This window comes from Poromitra crassiceps (assembly GCF_964638095.1).
Source record: "Poromitra crassiceps genome assembly, contig: HAP1_SCAFFOLD_141, whole genome shotgun sequence".
Classification (NCBI taxonomy): Eukaryota; Metazoa; Chordata; class Actinopteri; order Beryciformes; family Melamphaidae; genus Poromitra; species Poromitra crassiceps.
Window position 1 is genome coordinate 200,723 of NW_028152224.1, and position 20,239 is coordinate 220,961.

The 20,239-nt window shown below is 42.7% G+C and overlaps 1 protein-coding gene across 1 annotated transcript in view; it reads left to right on the forward strand.

Annotated features, from left to right (window-relative positions):
- Positions 1-20,239, forward strand: part of LOC310770643 (uncharacterized protein) — a 125,569-nt gene that overhangs the window by 15,876 nt on the left and 89,454 nt on the right. Inside the window, exon 5 of the mRNA XM_083663385.1 lies at positions 15,967-16,102. Coding sequence (XP_083519511.1) covers positions 15,967-16,102 — 136 coding nt within the window. The remainder of the gene's footprint in view (positions 1-15,966; positions 16,103-20,239) is intronic.

The window sequence follows — 20,239 nt, forward strand, 5'->3', positions numbered from 1 at the left end:
TATGTAGATATTAGCCGTTGAGTACAGCATGGTTTCAGCGTCTGAGACTGAAAGCTGAGATAATCGCAGTTTTGTGAAATTCAATCAAACAGGCAGAACAGTCACTTTAACCATTTATTTTTGGCATCAGTGAGAGATCAGACATCTAAACAATATAGTTCTGAACGCCCTCTCCTTCAAACTCCTCCCTCCGTGGGCGTGTCTGGTGGCTTTCAGCAGCGTTTGTCACAAGCAAGTTTCTACTGCCTGTCTGAGCAGTGAGCAGCCTCCCTCGCTGGCGGCCCCCTCGTCGGCGAGTGTGGATGGGGCTCACTCGTTTCTTGGATTTTCGGTTGAGAGCTTTGATGAAGCTTTGTGCGATTCTAGGCTTTATGCTGCGTGTTTCAAAGTGTGTTTTCCACCCAGTCTATTTTTGGAACCCCCCACCGTTGTGCGCCCGTGTGCACCAGCGTGAAAGCGTTTTCGCCTACAGTATGAGAATGAGGCTCGTTCGTTTCTGGGTTTTCGGTTGAGCTCAGCTGGAATGCGTGCGATTCTGGCCTTTCTGCGGGTGTTTCAAAGTGTGTTTCACCCATAATCTATTATGCAAATTTGCAATCCCCCACCGCCAGCACCCAGCACGAAAGCGAAAGCGTTTTCGCCCCATCCATTTTCATGATAATGGCTTCCATGCCGCTGTCTGCTTGGCTTTCAATAGTCTGGAGAGCACTGTCGCCACTTAGTGGGTCGGTGGAATGGATTGTACACGTTCGGTGGCTCCCATATTATAATAGGAGATGTAAAAGGGTTAGATCAACGATCCACCGTCAAATTTTTTTTTTTTTTTTTGACGTATCAACACGTCATTGGCAGTCAACCGTTGGATTTTTTTTGACGTATCAACACGTCATTGGCAGTGAACGTGTTAATATTAACAAATATATATATATAAACAATATTAATAACATTAATTTCAACTAGTTGACTGCAAACTCCTGCTTTAGTGCTTACAGTATATTATTATCTTGTCGGAATATTATTCCAGCCAATAAGTTAGGAAGTTCCCTTTTGATTTAATTTTACTCTTGTTTTGCCTACAAAGCAAAATGTTACTTTACTTGAAACTCCCCTGAAGTGATTTTGGTATTATTTATGCAAGCATAATTCTACCATATAGTAACCTGTATGCAGAATATATATAGTATATATAGGGAAACAATTATTTTTTCATCGCTGTAAAACCACAGAACGGTAAAGAAGATATTGATGTGTGTAGTTCTTCATAGATCTAGTCTGTAGGAGCCATTTTATGGTTTTCCTATTCCTGTTCAAAGTTGAGCACTAGGTGGGACCCTTGGGTCATTGGTTGCTTGGAGTCACCGGTTACTTAGGGAGGTGGCTAGCAATCATGCTCCAGGTGTGTTGCTAGACGGGGAAGCTATACAGTTTTTGACCGCCACCGTATGCTACGGTTGGTGCTGTGTATTTATGGAATAATTGTTATGGTGAATGACACTGCATCGGTATGGATTCTTGCCTATCTTGATAGTTGAAGAGCATTAAACGGTGGGCACATTCATCAACCCAAGAAACTGGAGTCGGAATCTTATTTATTTACAGACACTGCTGTTGGCCGGCGCGTCAATTAGGTCACCGTCTATGTAGCCACCTCAGTGGCTTAAAGTTCTAGGCTTAGCCGCTACATTAAGTCAAAAACTATGCTTTACGTTGGAGTTAAATCGACGCATGCAGCAGTGTTAACGGCTGACGCTGTTGTAATTTCCAGTGGGGATTGTGCTGGAAATTAAGCTGATACACTATCTACCGGAGCCCTGGCCGCTACCCTATATGCCTATACTATGAGGAGAGGACGCCGACGGCTGTTAACCATTCTGTTACCGGGACACAGCCAGCTCATCTGCTTCATCTAACTACACCGAGAGGACGCCGAGATCTGCTAACGACGCCGATGATTGTTTCGCGCTGTTCACTGGACCCAGCCAGCTCATCTGCTTCATCTAGACAGGAGGAGGCCTGCTATCCGGCTGCTACATCCAGCTATCGAGCCACACGTTTCTTCAATGTGCCGCCGCCCGCCAGTGTGAGGACTTCGCTGGGAGCTGATCCATTCATCGTTCATCGCATCAAGGCGCCCAACTGGTACGTGTAGCGCTACACTTTATGGCCATTCATGTTTAAAGCTGTGCACAGTGTTTTTGACGGGGGTAAAAAAGAAAATTCCAATGCATTGGTGATCAAATACATTTGACTTTGTGACTTTATTTTGCGTTCAAGCGCCCTTGGAAAACACACGCATACACCCACGCGCCGCATAAAAGGCATGAGTCTGCACGGTGAAGTTGTGGACAGGCCCATTGAGGGTATTGCGCAATCGGCTGTTTCTTTGCCAAACACGGCCACTAATGCGGACATACAACAGGTTAAAGGAAAGCGCATTGTTAAGTTAACTCCAAAGGCATTGGCAGGAAAAATTGAACGGTTGCAAAAGGATAGGAAATCAAATCTAAATAAAGCTACTAAGTTAAGAGAAAATATACAAGGCCTTATACAAGCAAATGTTGCAAACTCAGAGGTTCAATGTGCTCTGTGTGATCTTGTCAAATTGTGTGATGAAGCCAAGGGTATTCATGGTACTTTGATGGGTATGTTGCCTGAGGAGGAAAAACAAATGCATGACATTTGGTTCCAGGCAAAAATGATTAGCAACAATGCATGTGTGTCTGAGGTGGAAAAATGGTTGTCGTGGCATCAACATGAGGATGAGGATGAGGATGATGATGATGGTGTTCTGCCACAGGACCGCATTTCAAATGTTGATAGCAAACATTTAAGCACAACTTCCTCTGCCAGGATCCAAGAAGAAGCGGAAAGCGCTGCACTGATTGCTCATATAGCAGCTTTAAAGGAAAAGCATGCTTTGGAGGAACAAGAGCAACAGTTGAAGAGGAGGAGAGAACAAGTCGAACTGGAGGCTAAGTTAGCTGCATCTACTGCTAAATTAACAGTCTTACAACAGGCCTCGGATGTGCAAAGGCGTGTCAGGGCACCATCAAATGCTATGAGCTCCTATCTGACTAGGAGCAGAAAGGCTGTTGCTTCAAACATACTTAATCCCATGGCAACGGAGTACAAGCCTGTCAATTCCAACAAGCCCCAGCCAAGTAAGGATTGGTCACTGCCGGCTAATAAGCCCCCACCACCTGTTTTGCTGGCTCTGGGAACTGATACTGAAATGCAGAGTGGCCATCATGAGTTGCAAGTGAATGCATCATCACAAGTTCTGGCCTCCCCCTTGTTCAATGCACAGCCAGAAGAAAGGCAGCTTGGAGACATTTGCACCATAATGAAAAGGCAAAATGAAATAGCAGCAGCTATGGTCCAACAACAACGTTTAATGTTATTGCCGCCAAGACATATTCCCATATTCGACGGGGATCCTCTTCAATACATCTCCTTTAAGCGAGCATTTGAGCAAGGAGTGGAGGAAAAGGTCAGCACAGGTGTTTGCCTGCATTACTTGGAACAGTTCACTAGAGGGCAGCCTAGGGAACTGGTGCGCAGCTGTCAGCATATGGCTCCCGAGCATGGCTATGTTCAAGCAAAGCAGTTGCTACAAGAACATTTTGGCAATCAATATCAGGTGGCCACTGCCTACATGGAAAGGGCGTTGGCGTGGCCTTCTGTACAATCTGAAGACGCCAATGCATTGCAATCCTATGCCCTTTTTTGCGTTCATGTTGCAATGTCATGGACTCTCTACAGTACATGCAGGAGTTGGACATGCCATGCAACATGAGGGCAGTCATGGCTAAATTGCCATATAAGCTGAGAGAGCAATGGAGAAGTGCTGCACATGACATCTTGGGGACATCAAAACGCAGAGCTGTGTTCAAGGATCTGGTCACATTCATTGAGAGACACGTCCGCATCCTCTTAGACCCCTTATTTGGTGACATTCAGGACATGCCCTCTGGAACAACTAGTGCGAAGGCGGCCAACAGGATGAAGTCACAAGTAGGATATCGACTCAAAGGAAACAGCTTTGCCACCAGCACTGCACCTGTACACTCAGTTGAGAATTCCAGAGAGTCAACTTGTGTGTGCTGTGCTCAAGGTCACTTATTGGAGGAATGTCAACGTTTTAAAGGGAAGAGGCACAGAGATAAAATCAGCTTTTTAATGGAGAAGGAGCTTTGTTTCGGCTGTTTAGGTGTGGGGCACTGGAGTCGAGAGTGTGAGGAGCGTTCAACCTGCAGGATTTGTGGTCTAAGTCATCCTAGCGTGCTTCATGTTGACAAGATGGATAGAGCCGACATCACATCATCTCATGAAATCTGTGGTCATATAGGGGCCGGAAGGAATCGCTGTCTTCTCTCCATTTTACCAGTCCAAGTCAAGTCCATCAACGGAGGCCAGATAATACATACACATGCATTTTTGGATCCTGGCAGCACATCCAGCTTCTGCTCAGAGCATCTTATGCGCAGGCTCAATCTTGCTGGCAGACAAACCCACATCCTTTTACAAACTATGGGACAGGAAAAAGTGGTGCCAGCTTATTCGGTGTCAGGCTTGGAAGTGTCTGGTTTGGAGAGTAACCTCTTTTATAGGCTGCCAGAGGTCCTCACTCAGCCAATAATGCCTGTAAACAAAGACAACATTCCGACTGAAGGAGATTTGGCAAAGTGGCCATACCTGTCAAAGGTAAGGATTCCCAGCATAATAGCTAATGTGGACCTGCTGATTGGAAGCAATGCTCCAAAGATGTTGGAACCTTGGGAGGTTGTTAACAGCCATGGGGAGGGCCCATATGCTATAAGAACGACATTGGGATGGGTCATAAACGGTCCTTCGCAAGGTAACAACAACAGCGTGGAAGCTGAGATACCTTCAGTAGTTGTCAACAGGATTTCGGTGTGTAGATTGGAGGAAAGGCTGAGTCAGCAGTACAAGCATGACTTCAAGGAGAGGAAGCAGAGGGAGAGGGTGGAGTGGACGACGATGGACCAGCCGGGCGTCTCCATCGCCGACACCATCGACTCCTCCAGGTTCTCCCTCAACACCATCAACAAGGCCAAGGCGCTGGTGGAGATTTCCAAGGGGGACATGCAGGGAGCAGACGCCCTGGTGGAAGGAGAAGACTACCTCCAACTGTCTGAGGAAGAGGAGGATGAGGAGGACAAAATATCCCTGGCTTCTGATCTAGACGATGAAGACATGGAAGAGGTGGAGCAGAGAGAGAAAGAGCTGGAGAAGAAGGCGGCACCAAAGAAAGTAACATTCCAAGAGGAAGAGGAGGATGAAGGCGAGGAAAACGGCTTGCTGGTGGAGCTAGAGGAAAAGGACGAGAAGAAAGAGCGAGACACCAGCATGTGGTTCAGCAAGGGAATCTTCTCCAAGATCGACCTGGAGCAAGATGAAGAGAGTGAACTCCGGCAGACCGAGTGGCTCCAGAACAAGAAAACAGGTCAAAAAAGGAAGGCTGAGGAGGAGGAGCCTGCCCAGCCAGAGGAGGAAAAGGGAGGACCCTCAGGATTGCCTGATGAAGACGAAATCCAGGTTATTCCTGTAGAAACACGAGTAAGCGAGCCAGGATCCTGGATGCAGAAGGTTTGGCCCTCGGCTGTTGGATCGCTACATCCAAAAAGAGAGCCAGGAACCTGGTTGACGGCTCTTTCCACAAATTTGCGAGCTCTGAGGAACACTGTGACGAGTGGTTCGTGGACGACGAGCGGAAACACCGGAGGAAGCCGGTGCCGGTAACCAAGGAGATGGTGGAGGAGTTCAAAGTGAAGTGGAAGGAGAAGAGAGAAGTGCCGTACGTCGTGTCTAAGAAGGGCGCCGGCAAGAAGGTGCGTCGTCCCGCCGGCATCAAGGGAGTGTTCAAGGTGGTGGACAGCCGCATGAAGAAAGACATGCAGGGGATGCAGAGGAAAGGTCGTGGAGGCTTTCCATAATAAGAAAGGACTTGTGCGTTCAGTGCGCCCGCAGACAAGGTTTAATGTCATTGAAAGGCCCGTGATGAAACTTTGCCTGCTACATGAGATTGCTGGTTAACAAGTGCTCTGTATATCGAACATGTACTGTATGCTAACATTTGTGCTAAATTGCAGTTTTCTTTGTATCATGTGGTTTATGGCTCCTTAATTGTATTTGTATGAATTGTTATGTCCATGTCATTACAATTAGGGGCCGGAGTGTAGGAGCCATTTTATGGTTTTCCTATTCCTGTTCAAAGTTGAGCACTAGGTGGCACCCTTGGGTCATTGGTTGCTTGGAGTCACCGGTTACTTAGGGAGGTGGCTAGCAATCATGCTCCAGGTGTGTTGCTAGACGGGGAAGCTATACAGTTTTTGACCGCCACCGTATGCTACGGTTGGTGCTGTGTATTTATGGAATAATTGTTATGGTGAATGACACTGCATCGGTATGGATTCTTGCCTATCTTGATAGTTGAAGAGCATTAAACGGTGGGCACATTCATCAACCCAAGAAACTTTAAGCCACCTCAGTGGCTTAAAGTTCTAGGCTTAGCCGCTACATAGTCTCTTCATTTTGATCTCAAAGTGCGCCAGTTTGATCCATTTTTACTTGAAACTGTACAACATTTTTTTTTAATGTAAAATTAAACCTTCAGAAAACTTCACGCTAATTCTAACTTCAAACGGATAACAAATAATTTAGATTTGTTCACCTTTTTGTGATCATCCATTTACACATAGTTTTAGTTTTTATGCCCTTTTTTATTATGTTTTGTGGCATTGTTGCCTTTATTCAGATAGGACAGTAGGCAGACAGGAAGGGTGGGGAGAGAGAGAGGGGATGACATGACTTCGGGTCGGATTCGAACCCGCATCGGCCGCATGATGGACTGAACCTCCGTTGTACGTGTGCTACCAGGTGAGCCCAGAGCCAGATTAACACCCCCAGGGGCCCCTGGGCACTGAAGCTCCAGGGGCCCCCCTACCCATCGTCCGGATGTTTGGATGTTTTTTCGCCATATTTAGAGGAATATCTCATTTTAAATTAACATTAGTATTATACTGTTATGGCATTATTCAGTTTCTGAGATTCTGTTTCTCACTCACTCATAGGACAAATAAATTTTGTACATTTTAAAGTAAAATGCATGAATCTGATGCACTCTGAGAGCAAAAGGAAGAGGCTAATCTTCACATTAATATCCTCTTCACTGTGCTGTGGCTTTACAATGATGAAAAAATTATTGACATTACATTTCCAATACAAAACAGCAGAGGGTGCTGCAGCACCACAAGCACCCCCACTTCCCGCGCCCCTGGTCACCACTTGCCCACAGGCATCCAATGAGACTAAATCATCAGACTTAATCTTCTTGGAAACACATTTGTGACCTGCTCTGACAAAATCAGTCACATTGACCCCAAAATACATTTTGAGTTGTATACACCGTTGGAAAGAGGAGACTCTCAGCTTTCTGGGGATATCAAAATTATCTTTGTAGTCCAACAATTGAGGGAGATACACCCCTTTATGTCGCGACTGTTTCCAAACTGTGTTTTTGAGAAAAACGGCCTCAAAGTTTGACGTTAATTCTGAGACATAAACATCTTTTCTTGAAGTTGTCTGCATGTGCATGCTCACACACCAGGTGGGATTGGGCTGAAATTTTGTATGGCACTGTGTTATGATCCTGGGGAGGTTATGGCAATGTCATGGAAACCACCTGGAAAGTCCTTTAAACCACCTGGAAAGTCCTGGAAACTACCTGGAAAGCACTGGAAAGTCTTGGAAACCACCTCCCCATGTTGGATTTGGCTGTAAATTTGTATGGCAGTGTGTCATGATCCGTGGAAGGTCATGAGCAGGTCATGGAAACCACCTTGAAAGTCCTGGAAAGTCCTGGAAACTACTTGGAAAGTCCTGGAAAGTCCTGGAAACCACTTCCCCAAGTTAAATTTGGCTGTAAATTTCAGATTCAGATTCAGATTCATTTATTTAAAGAATGGGACTTTACACATTAATGAACAGTACAGCCGTACAGTAAATATGCCAGGTTGTAGCCCAAGGGCTAGTTTCCACCTGTAGTCCCATGGCAGGTTGATGTAATCATGAAAGCGAAAGAAAAATTAATAATACAACAAAGATTAAAAGTACAGAAAGTTAGTAAAACCAAAAATGATTAAAACACACAATTAATAGTACCAAAAAAAATTAATAGTATAAAAGGTTAGTGAAACCTAAAATAAATAAAATAAATAAAACACACAGAGCATGCTGCAAAACATGGCAAATTATCTGTTAAGTATGTTAATTGTGATCACATTGTTGGTTTGATCTGAGCCATATTTTCAACTGGCCTTTGAAGGTGGCGAGACTCGGGCATTCTCTAATCGAGGGAGGTAGATTATTCCAGAGAGTGCTTCCCATGAAGGATAGGGTCTTCTGACTAAAGGAAGTTTTTCTAAAGGGGACCTCACAGACCTTGTTCGTAATGGCCCGGGTGACACGGGTCGAGTTGGCGGTCGCACGATATTTGATAAAGTCAGCAAGAGGAGGCGGCGCCAGTCCATGTAGAACTTTGTATATTAGACAGGCAGAGGTGAAATTTCTAAAGTTCTCAAAACTTAGCATGCCATATTTACGTATAACATGGCAGTGGTGATGAGAAAAGGGTTTTTTATCTAGTATTTTCAGGGCTTTTTTATAAAGTAGTTCGGCTGGTTTGAGGATGGTTACTCCTGTCAGCGACCAGCTAGTTATACAATAATTCAGATGCGAAAGGATCGGCTGATGTATGGCAGTGTGTTATGATGCAGGTAAGGTCATGGGAAGGTCATGGAAACCACCTTGAAAGTCCTGGAAACCACCTGGAAAGTCCTGGAAACTACTTGTAAAGTCTGGAAACCACCTCCGGTTGGAGTGGGCTGTACATTTGCATGGTGGTGTGTTATGATCTGGGGTAGGTCATGGTAAGGTCCTGGAAACCACTTGGAAAATCCTGGAAACTGGACTTTCTGAATTTAAGACCTCAAATTAAGTTTATCTATTTCATTCATTGATTTAATTTACAGCATTTCAAATGAGCCATCATATCAAATCTGGCAAATGTATTTTCTAATAGATTAGAAAATAAATTTGCCAGATTTGATGAGACTTTCCCTATAAACCACGACCACTTCTGGGGCCCAATGTATAAAACTGTGCATGTACTGTATGTGTAGAAATCTGTGTAAGCCCAAAAAAGCTCTACGCCCAAATTAACACGTTCACTGCCAATGGCGAGTTGACTCGTAAAAAAAAATCCAACGGTTGACTGACGAGTTGAGACGTCAAAAAAAAAAAAAAAAAAATTTTGACGGTGCTACGTGGATCAATGCCCCCCACGTCTCCTATAAAAATATTGGAGCCACCGAACGTCTACAATCCATTCCACCGACCCACTAAGTGGCGACAGTGCTCTCCATTCTAGAGGAAGGCAAGCAAAAAGCAGTGTGAGGAAGCCATTCTCATGAAAATGGATTGGCGAAAACGCTTTCGCGCTTGGGAGCTGGCGGTGGGGTTTTGCAAATTTGCATAATAGATTACGGGTGGAACACACTTTGAAACACGCAGCATAAATAAGACCAGAATCGCAAAAGCTTCATCAAAGCTCTCAGAACCCCAAGAAACGAGCGAGCCCATCCAGACTTGCCCAGCGGCCGCCAGCAGACAGGCACAGCAGCAGCAAAGCAGTGAGCCTGGTGACGCGAGGTTACAGCAGCAACAGAAACGAGCTTGTGACACGCCCGCTGCAGCCAAGAAGAACACACACGGAGGGAGGAGTTTGAAGGAGAGGGGTGTTTCCTGCTGTTATGGAGGAAATTACTGTTCAAAACTATTGTTTAGATGTCTGACGTCTTAGTGATGCCAAAAATGAATGGTTAAAGTGACTGTTCTATCGAATTTCACAAAAAGCCGTTTATCTCAGAATACATTTTCAGACGCTGAAACCATGCTGTATTCAACTGCTAATGCTTACATAACTACTAACTCTACAAACTAACTCTTTTAGACAGAGAAAGCACACATTCTATTAGTTCTTTTGAGATATTGTGTGTTCACAAAATCCTAACAGAAACGAATCCTCGGCTCTTGAAAGATGAGCCAGAATCCTCAAAAAAACCCTCTGGCAGAAGCTAACTACAGTATTGAAAAACGGCTGGCAGTGAATGTGTTAACACTACATTTGACCCCTGGTCTTTTATTCGAATATACAGATAGATAGATACTTTTGTTGGTTGAACAGGTACACATGACATCTCAGTACACCTCAGTGGATATCATGACAAAGTAGCCTATGTAAAGGCAACTAATAGACCAGCTAGAACAGCTTGGTAAATTCAGAAAATGGCATCACTTTACTGTAATGCAGCCTTTAACCCCAGGGAAATATTCATGTATAAGCATATTTGAGTAGGCTATATATATAGGCGGTATATAAGTCCTATCAATTCTTCTTCTTATTATTATTATTATTATTATTATTATTATTATTATTATTATTATTATCAATACAAACTGTTCTGTAACACCCAAGATCATCTGACGCCCCACCCACATTATTTCTTTTAATTAGGGTTACATTAATGCAGGCTAATAATTGTACATTAATGTAGTAATAATTGTAATTGTTGTAATAATCATTACAAATAACAGCAACAAAGAATCTATAGCGGACCCGTTTCTGCTCTGGAGTAGAGACAGAGAGACAGACAGCTGAAAGTAGGCTATGAGGCAAATAATCTGAAATTAGCTCAGTCTAATGCCATCTGTGAATTGAATTTAAAAGTCAAGCAACATTATCACGCAGATTACTGACTAGTATTAGTCTATCAATCTGACAGACAGACAGGCAGACAGACAGACTTTCACTGGATGCAGAAATTACGCAGCTGCTCTCCCCAGAGACGGCAGACGGGTTGCCATGTTCGTTATCATAACCCCTGAAGAGGCAGATTTTTAAGAGGTTAAAACGTTACATAAACAGCCTAAACTAGTCTAAAATAACAAACCAATAACATAACTCCACAATACAACCCTGACAAACTTTAGAAACAGCGTTTTAAATCCTAGAGTAGTCTATAATATAGCCTACCATTTGCAAGTACTTACACACCCATTTAACTGGCAACGTGAGGCTGCACGCGCAGCAGAGAGCAGCAGGCTCAGAGAGCAGCGCAGTTTACTTTCAGTTTTGTCACTACCTTCAAGAGCTTCAAAAGTATATTTAGCGGTTGAATTTCACAATAATCTTTACAGAGAATGAAAGCCAAGGCTTTATTTTACTATAATCTGATGAAACCCCAAAACAGCAGAAATAAATATTTTCTGATAAAATCGCGTTTTCTAGACAAACAGCCAGCGCGACAAGCGACTGATTTGGTCAGAGCAGGTCACATTTTATTTTGTCCTGATTGGTCTTAGATTTGTGTCATAGTTCTGTGGAGCCCAACATGAGCCCGACCAAAAAAAAAAAAGAAAGAAAAACTATTTTTTTGGAGGGCCCCTTCACCCCGAGGGCCCCGGGGCACCTGCCCCGGTTGCCCTATGGTTAATCCGGCCTTGGGTGAGCCACCAGGTGAGCCACCAGGCTGCATGTTTTTTTATGCCCTCCTACTGCAGACTGCCTGCAATCCAACTGCGGTCAAGCCAGCCTCCACTCCACGTGTCACGTGACACATGGGGGCGTGGTTTCACCCAGAGCCATTTAGATAGAAGAGTCCCGACATCTCCATTCACTCCAATGGAGCGCCACCAGGGCTTTTATCTCCTGCCCCCGTTAGCCCCGCCCCCCTCCACTGTGTTACTGTGTGAGGTAATAAGTTACTTATTACCTCACCGCCTGTCAACAACACACACATATCACACACACACACACACACACACACACACATATCACACACACACACCTCGGCCTGGAAATGTCAGAGGTGACGTGTGAGACGGACCGTGTGTGTACATGGTGTGTACATGTGTTCTCACTAATATCAGGGTGTGTGTGTGTGTGTGGGGGGGGGGGGGCTGGATGTTTGTGTTAGTGCTGCAACTTTGATTATTGATTTAATGTATTGATTTTTTGGGGGGGTGATCAATTATTTGGTCTATAAAAGTCAAAAATATTGACCCATGCCCCTGGCAGGCTAGGTAGAGCCAGGAGTGACTTTTCACATTTCAGAGCCAAAAATCCCCCAATTAATTTAATAAAGAGATGCAACAGAGACAAGAACATGCAGGGCTGCTGGAAGTCATTTTAAGCAGGGGGTGCTGGGAGGAAGGGAGTCTCGGTGGGGCCCGCAAGGGCCCGGCCGAAAAAAAATTGGACGTTTTTTTTTTACATTTTTTTGCCATATTTAGAGGAATATCTCATTTTAAATTAACATTAGGTTACTGTTGTGATGTAATTATTCAGTATTTTCTCCTTTTCTCACTCATTCAGAGCAAAGAGGGAGATATATAGCATGATGATAATGCTCTATATCTCCCTATTTGCTCTGAATACACCAGTTAACATGACACAGACTTAACATGATAGAAATATTATCAGCAAACTTAATGACTAGACTAATTATTCTGATCTGAATGGCATATATCAAGAAACATTGACTCCTCTCTTTGCTGTATAGTGGGAGGTGCATTTTTGAGTAGGCTATTAAAATACAGTAGCATGTTAAGTTCACATTTCTTTATTGCCAGATTAAACAATTCGTATTGGTTGTTGGTTGGTTCAACACAACATGTGCGTGCATGCGCGCTTCTTCTTCTTCTCTAGCCTACAAGCATGTAACTTCCTTGATTGTTATTGTTGATAATTCTATTTAAATAGGCTACATTTTAATTTCCCGAAACATTCTTAAAAGGAACATAGTGCACTGCAAAATATTTTTTAATTACATTTGTAATTTTTTTTTTTTTTTTTTTTTGTGGAAAAACTCTAGGGGGTGCACCCCTACTTCCCGCGGCCCTGAGAACATGGAGAAGCTGAAACCAGCAGATTTGTGAAAAACGGTGAATTGATTATCAAAATGATAATCGATTAGTTGTCAGTTGAGTAATTGACTAATCTGGACTAGTATTTACTATGTGTCCATGTCTACACGTCTGTGTGTGTGTGTGTGTGTGTGTGTGTGTGTGTGTGTGTGTGTGTGTTTGTGTGTGTGTGTGTGTGTCATGCTGCTATATTAGGTGGTGAGTGACATGTTGAAGACTCTGACACATGATCTGACTACTGTATGTCTGGGTCTGTCACACACACACGTGCACAAACACACGCACACACACACACACACACACACACACACACGCACACACACACGCACACACACACACACACGCCTTGGCCTGTGTGTGGCCTGTGTGTGTACTAATCACTGAAAACGCTCTGAAAGGGCTGGCACTGGGAGCATCCGTTTTCCAGAAGTGGCTGGCAGCCAATGAGTTAATCACAACTCTGATCAACACACCAGACTAAGATGATCTATTTCCCCATGTTTTTTTTTATTATACATATATATATATATTTATTTATTTTCATTGACAGAGCATGTGAACTGAATGGGAAATTAATAATCCATACAGCATACACATACAAAAACATTTTGGTAAAATACATTGTCAACATTTTCTTCCCCCTTACCCATCAGAAGTATTTGCATGCATAACACACATGTTGAGACAAAATGTGGTGAGCAACAACAAGAAATCAATCCACAAGCTATTAATGCTAGGCTGTGAAAAATGCTACCTTATCTGTAAAGAGGAGACTCGTGGTTACCCATTGAACCAATTTTCATTTAGATAAATTGAGCTGACAGGTCAAGGAACCCCTTTGAAATAGTTTTCCTTCACCCTAATTTAACCCATGTTTGTAGCATTATTTAGCCCCCTTCCCGACAAGCTAGCATGTTATTCATGGTACTAATGGATGCCTTAAGTCAGAGGTGTCAAACTCATTTTAATCCACGGGCCACATGCCACCCAATGTGGTGTCAAGTGGGCCAGACAATGAAAATCAATAATCAATAATAACTTATAAATGACAAAACCTCAAAATGTTCCAGTTTATCTCAGTGTAAAGACAGGTACAACCCTACAATATGTAAGGTTATCTCAGATACCATCAAGCACATTATCTACTGTCTGTAGGCCTACTGTGCATTACAATCAAAATATTGTAAGATCAATACTACAAAAGACCACAAAATGGAATTATGCTGTGACCAAAAGAGTCCCAACAAATCAAAGCTATATTATATTTTTAGATTCTTTAAATTATCCACCCTTTTGCACTGATGGAAAGGCAACAACTTCACCTTTTATATTTGTCTAATTTCAATTGTTTAAGCAGAATACGCCTCACATATCTTCACAATGTGTATTTTGAGCAGCTGGCAGAGCGAGGGCAGGTGTTTCAGCACTGTGTCCCGCTCAGGGACAGAACAACAGATAGGCTGTCTGTCTCTTATGGCCATGTTCACACTAGGAGGCCAAATCTGATTTGTGAACTTTAATGACATATTAATGATTCTATCCAGATTGGTTTTATGAGTCTGGACGCTCCAAGTCTGATTTGTGTCACTTGTCCGAAACCACATATGGAGGTCGTTTCCAATCTGCTTTCGACTGATGTGACTTCAGTGTGGACGCGCTGATCACCCAAATCAGATTTGAGAGTGTCTTTTGCAGGGGGCGGGGACTTGAAGAGCAGAGAGCAGACATGCAAACACTGCCAGAAACATTCTATGTTGGCTCATTGGCTCATTGTATCTGGACACACAGATCCCACTTGAACACTTACCCAAATCAGATTTGTGGCAGTGCAGACACACTCCCAAATCAGATTTGGGAAACCAATCAAGATAATGATGATTAATGACTTTAGTAGCAAATCGGATTTGCCTGTAATGTGAACATGGCTTAAGTGGAATGGAATTCATGATGAATGGACTATGTGTGTCTGTCTATAACTATGTGATATGCAAGTAACCTGAATATGGCGTGTTGTCTATGCATTTACAATGTATCTATATGTATGCAATTCTAACGAAAAACAAAGTAGCTACATACATTCACAGCTTTGTGACTGGGAACTCATGATGAACACTTACTTTTAGCGGGTGTTAGCGTTAGCAGCTGACATTAGCCTCCTCGAGCACACCAAAGAAAACAACCGGTTTCCTCAAGTTCAAAAACAGCTTCCGGTCAGTACCAGTTTCCTCTTAACGTGATCCATGTCCAGCGCCATTTGTTAACTCATTTCTTTCTCAACTACAGCCGTATCTTCTCCAGATTTCATAATGGTTTCCAGCACTCTGCGTCGTGATGCAGACTAGCCTGCTACTAACATTACGAGACCCGCCCTGCTCTGCCTCTGATTGGCTGTACACGTTGGTTGGATTGAGAGGGAGAGTCGAATTACACTCATACCATTGGTAGTTGAAATACTCCTTTGCTGCACTGAAGATGATTGGTTAAACGATAACCAAAACACAGTTCCATGTGCAGTGCATTTTATTATTACTATCTATCTTCCTGACGGCCATACGTTACTTTTGTCGTGCGTGACGAGCGCATGTTTTCAATAACTCCAAAACATACCACATCAATTTCTGTGATTAGAGCAGCCAATCAGGCTGCGTTTCATGCATCAACGTTGCAGACTCGTCACTGCCAACACTGGCCTTCGTTTCAAAATAAAAGCTTGCTTATGCAGAGTGATTGTAACTTAATGACATTTTTCATGACATACTCTTATTTTGGGAGCAGCGGCGGCGTGAAAGAACTTGAAACAGTGTAGCTCTTTTATGTTCTGTTTGATGCACTTTGTGGGCCAGATATCACCAAGTTTTGTTTCAAAAGTGAAACTACTCTTATTTGCTCTCTGATGTGCCTGGGTCACATGTGAAAAGTGATTGTGATTTACATTTGTGTGTGTGTGTGTGTGTGTAGGCTGCTGCGCCGCCTGGCCACCCTCCTCTCCCAGCAGGCGACTCTCATGGTGTCAAACGAAGCCTTCAAGAAGCAGGCGGAGAGCGCCAGCAACGCCGCCAAGATGTACATGGAGGAGAACGAGGTCCTACAGGAGGTAACACACACACACTCACACACACTCACATGCACACATGCGCACAGTCGCACACACACTCACGCACACACGCGCACACACACATGCACGCTCGCACACACACCCAAGCCACACACTTTACTATTTTTACTTGTGTTCACATTTAGACAAGAATCCTTGAACACAAACATTAACAGATGCACAAACATTGAAACTCTCAGAACAACACATATATCCATTCTGAGTCTATGTATACAGGAAGCAGTGTCTCCTCCAAATGTGGTGACTGTCAATGATCACTGATACAGAGCAGAATGAAGCCAGTGCCTTAGCTATTGGTTTGTGCAGGGTTTAAACCTCTGTGCTGTTTGGCTGCTAAATATAACCTCTGTCTGCTGTTTGGCTGCTAAATATAACCTCTGTCTGCTGTTTGGCTGCTAAATATAACCTCTGTCTGCTGTTTGGCTGCTAAATATAACCAGTGTTGGGAAGTAACGAGTTACTAGTTACTCGTTACTGTAATAATATTACTTTTTCCAAGTAACGAGTAGTGTAACAAATTACTATAGAATATAAGTAATAATATTACCGTTACTTCAAGATAAAACAACTCGTTACATCTTTTGTAGAGTCTATTCTGTGATGCCGCTGCGCTGCAAAACGACACGCAGTCGGCATTCACTGATCACAAGCAGCATGGCTTTTAACGCTCCCAAAACAAGGTGACGTCACCGCAGAGCAAATTCAGAGCACCCTCTCTGCCCTGCTGAGACAAGGAGGAAAATCCGTGGCTGGATATATTCCCATGACTTTGTTTTTGTCGGGAAGGTGACACGAACATCAAAGTCAAATGTAAACGGTGTCCAGGCTACTAACACTCTTTCCACTGTGAAAAACACGAGCTCAAACTTCCTAACGTTAACGTTACGAGACGAGAGGACAGCACAACAGAAACCGGAAAACTGTTAAAATACAGAGATAACGTAAAAACTGAGAGAAAGCTGGTGGACATCAAACATTGCTGTTATTATTGTCAGGTTAATGTTAATGTTGCAGAGCTAACGTTATTTGTGACACAAACTTGTTACGCAAAGATGTAGCCTATACGTATTGAGTTTGCATTGGCCGTGCATTATACTGCATTCTATAAAACAGAAGCTGTTTAAAAGATTGCATCTTGTCAGTCATCACTTTGAGCCAGGTGTGCTCTTCATCAAGCATCTCTGTAGGAAGCTGTGCTCTGGCAAAGCCATTAGTTTAAATGGAACGGCACATAATAGACCTAGTTCACACATTCGCACCGCAAACTCTGCATTTTGATGAGAAAAACGCTATGGGCCTTTTTCACAACGGCCATTTGTGTCTAGAAGACAGAGTATACACAGGTGCAAGCAACTAACTAATTAGGGCTCCAGCACTGGAACACCTAAATGGACTGGAAGTTGGAAGCCCTAATTAACATCTTGGTGCACCTGTGTTACCTCCTGCCTTTTAGACACAAAATCGCTGCAGTGAAAAAGGCCTATTGCCATTTGTGTGGAATGTAACGGAAAAGTAATATAACGAGTATGTAACGAATTACTTTTGGCATGGAGTAATAAGTAAAGTAATAATATTACTTTTGAAAATAGTAACGAGTAATATGTAATATATTACTTTTTTAGTAATCAGTGCCCAACACTGAATATAACCTGTCTGCTGTTTGGCTGCTAAATATAACCTGTCTGCTGTTTGGCTGCTAAATATAACCCCTGTCTGCTGTTTGGCTGCTAAATATAACCTCTGCTGTTTGGCTGCTAAATATAACCTGCTAAATATAACCTGTCTGCTGTTTGGCTGCTAAATATAACCTGTCTGCTGTTTGGCTGCTAAATATAACCTGTCTGCTGTTTGGCTGCTAAATATAACGTCTGTCTGCTGTTTGGCTGCTAAATATAACCTCTGTCTGCTGTTTGGCTGCTATACATATAACCTCTGTCTGCTGTTTGGCTGCTAAATATAACCTCTGTCTGCTGTTTGGCTGCTAAATATAACTTCTGTCTGCTTTTGGCTGCTAAATATAACCTATGTCTGCTGTTTGGCTGCTAAATATAACCCCTGTCTGCTGTTTGGCTGCTAAATATAACCTCTGTCTGCTGTTTGGCTGCTAAATATAACCTGCTAAATATAACCTGTCTGCTGTTTGGCTGCTAAATATAACCTGTCTGCTGTTTGGCTGCTAAATATAACCTGTCTGCTGTTTGGCTGCTAAATATAACCTCTGGCTTCATAACCTCTGTCTGCTGTTTGGCTGCTCAATATAACCTCTGTCTGCTGTTTGGCTGCTAAATATAACCTCTGTCTGTTGTTTGGCTGCTAAATATAACCTGCTAAATATAACCTGTCTGCTGTTTGGCTGCTAAATATAACCTCTGGCTTCATAACCTCTGTCTGCTGTTTGGCTGCTAAATATAACCTCTGTCTGCTGTTTGGCTGCTAAATATAACCTCTGTCTGCTGTTTGGCTGCTAAATATAACCTGTCTGCTGTTTGGCTGCTAAATATAACCTGCTAAATATAACCTGTCTGCTGTTTGGCTGCTAAATATAACCTGTCTGCTGTTTGGCTGCTAAATATAACCTGTCTGCTGTTTGGCTGCTAAATATAACCTCTGTCTGCTGTTTGGCTGCTAAATATAACCTCTGGCTTCATAACCTCTGTCTGCTGTTTGGCTGCTCAATATAACCTCTGTCTGCTGTTTGGCTGCTAAATATAACCTCTGTCTGTTGTTTGGCTGCTAAATATAACCTGCTAAATATAACCTGTCTGCTGTTTGGCTGCTAAATATAACCTCTGGCTTCATAACCTCTGTCTGCTGTTTGGCTGCTAAATATAACCTCTGTCTGCTGTTTGGCTGCTAAATATAACCTCTGTCTGCTGTTTGGCTGCTAAATATAACCTGTCTGCTGTTTGGCTGCTAAATATAACCTGTCTGCTGTTTGGCTGCTAAATATAACCTGCTAAATATAACCTGTCTGCTGTTTGGCTGCTACATATAACCTGTCTGCTGTTTGGCTGCTAAATATAACCTCTGTCTGCTGTTTGGCTGCTAAATATAACCTGGAGTCACTTTATTTTGGAGGAAAATTACTAAAACATAAGGATGCACGATAAGAACATTTTGGCCGATACCGATAACCGATATTTAGCGATGTTGATATGATGTGTATAAAAACGTCTCTATGATAATCAAATGTTGTAGTGAAAAACACATGAAAACACTGTGAATTTGAACATGTGATACATTTCTTTATTTCCAAAACATTTGGAAAAGCCCATAAATCCTCACAATGTGAACATGTTGGCTCATGCTGATAACCCAGTGTTTCCCCTACCATTCTACAGGCCAATGACGCCCCCGCCAGGCCAAACAAAACAAAACAAAAATCTGCTGCTCTCCCCAAAATGTCAATAAACCTTTATGGCATATTATTACAATACAACAATACTGGTGTTGACAGTGTTGACAGTAATAGAAGCATTTTGCTTTTAGGAGTATTGTGCCAGCGTGCGCCGTTGTTCCAAAATGTGTCAACGTGTCTCGTTGCCTGGGAAACGCACATCCCATAATACAACTGTTCGCATCGCATCCCATAATAGTATGATGATGCATGCAGAGATGGGCGAAAATACATCAAAAAGTATTTTGATACAAATTACAAATACTTGCTCAAAAAATTTATCACAATACAAATACAAAATACTGGTCTGAAAAATGTATTTGAAATACAAATACGTATTTTTGTATTTTGAAAATACATGAAAATACATTTTATAAAAACTGATAAAGAACTGCAACAATTAGTCAATTCATCGATTAATTGCCAAATATTACATTAATTTCCTATTTTGATTATCTATTAATCATTTTGAGCCATTTCTTTAATTAAAAATGTCCTAATTATCTGATTCCAGCCTCTCAGTGAAATTTTCTGGTTTATTTAGATGGTAAACCATCTCTTTAGTCCTCTGTGACAGTATTCTCCTTTCTGTACCCTCTAACACAGTAGTTCTTCCATTTCAGTTGTTTTTCAGCACAACTTATTTCTCCTTCACTTCAGCTGTTAATTGCCTTCTGTGAGGGCTTTTGAGTTACAGGTAGCATTTCTACACATTACAG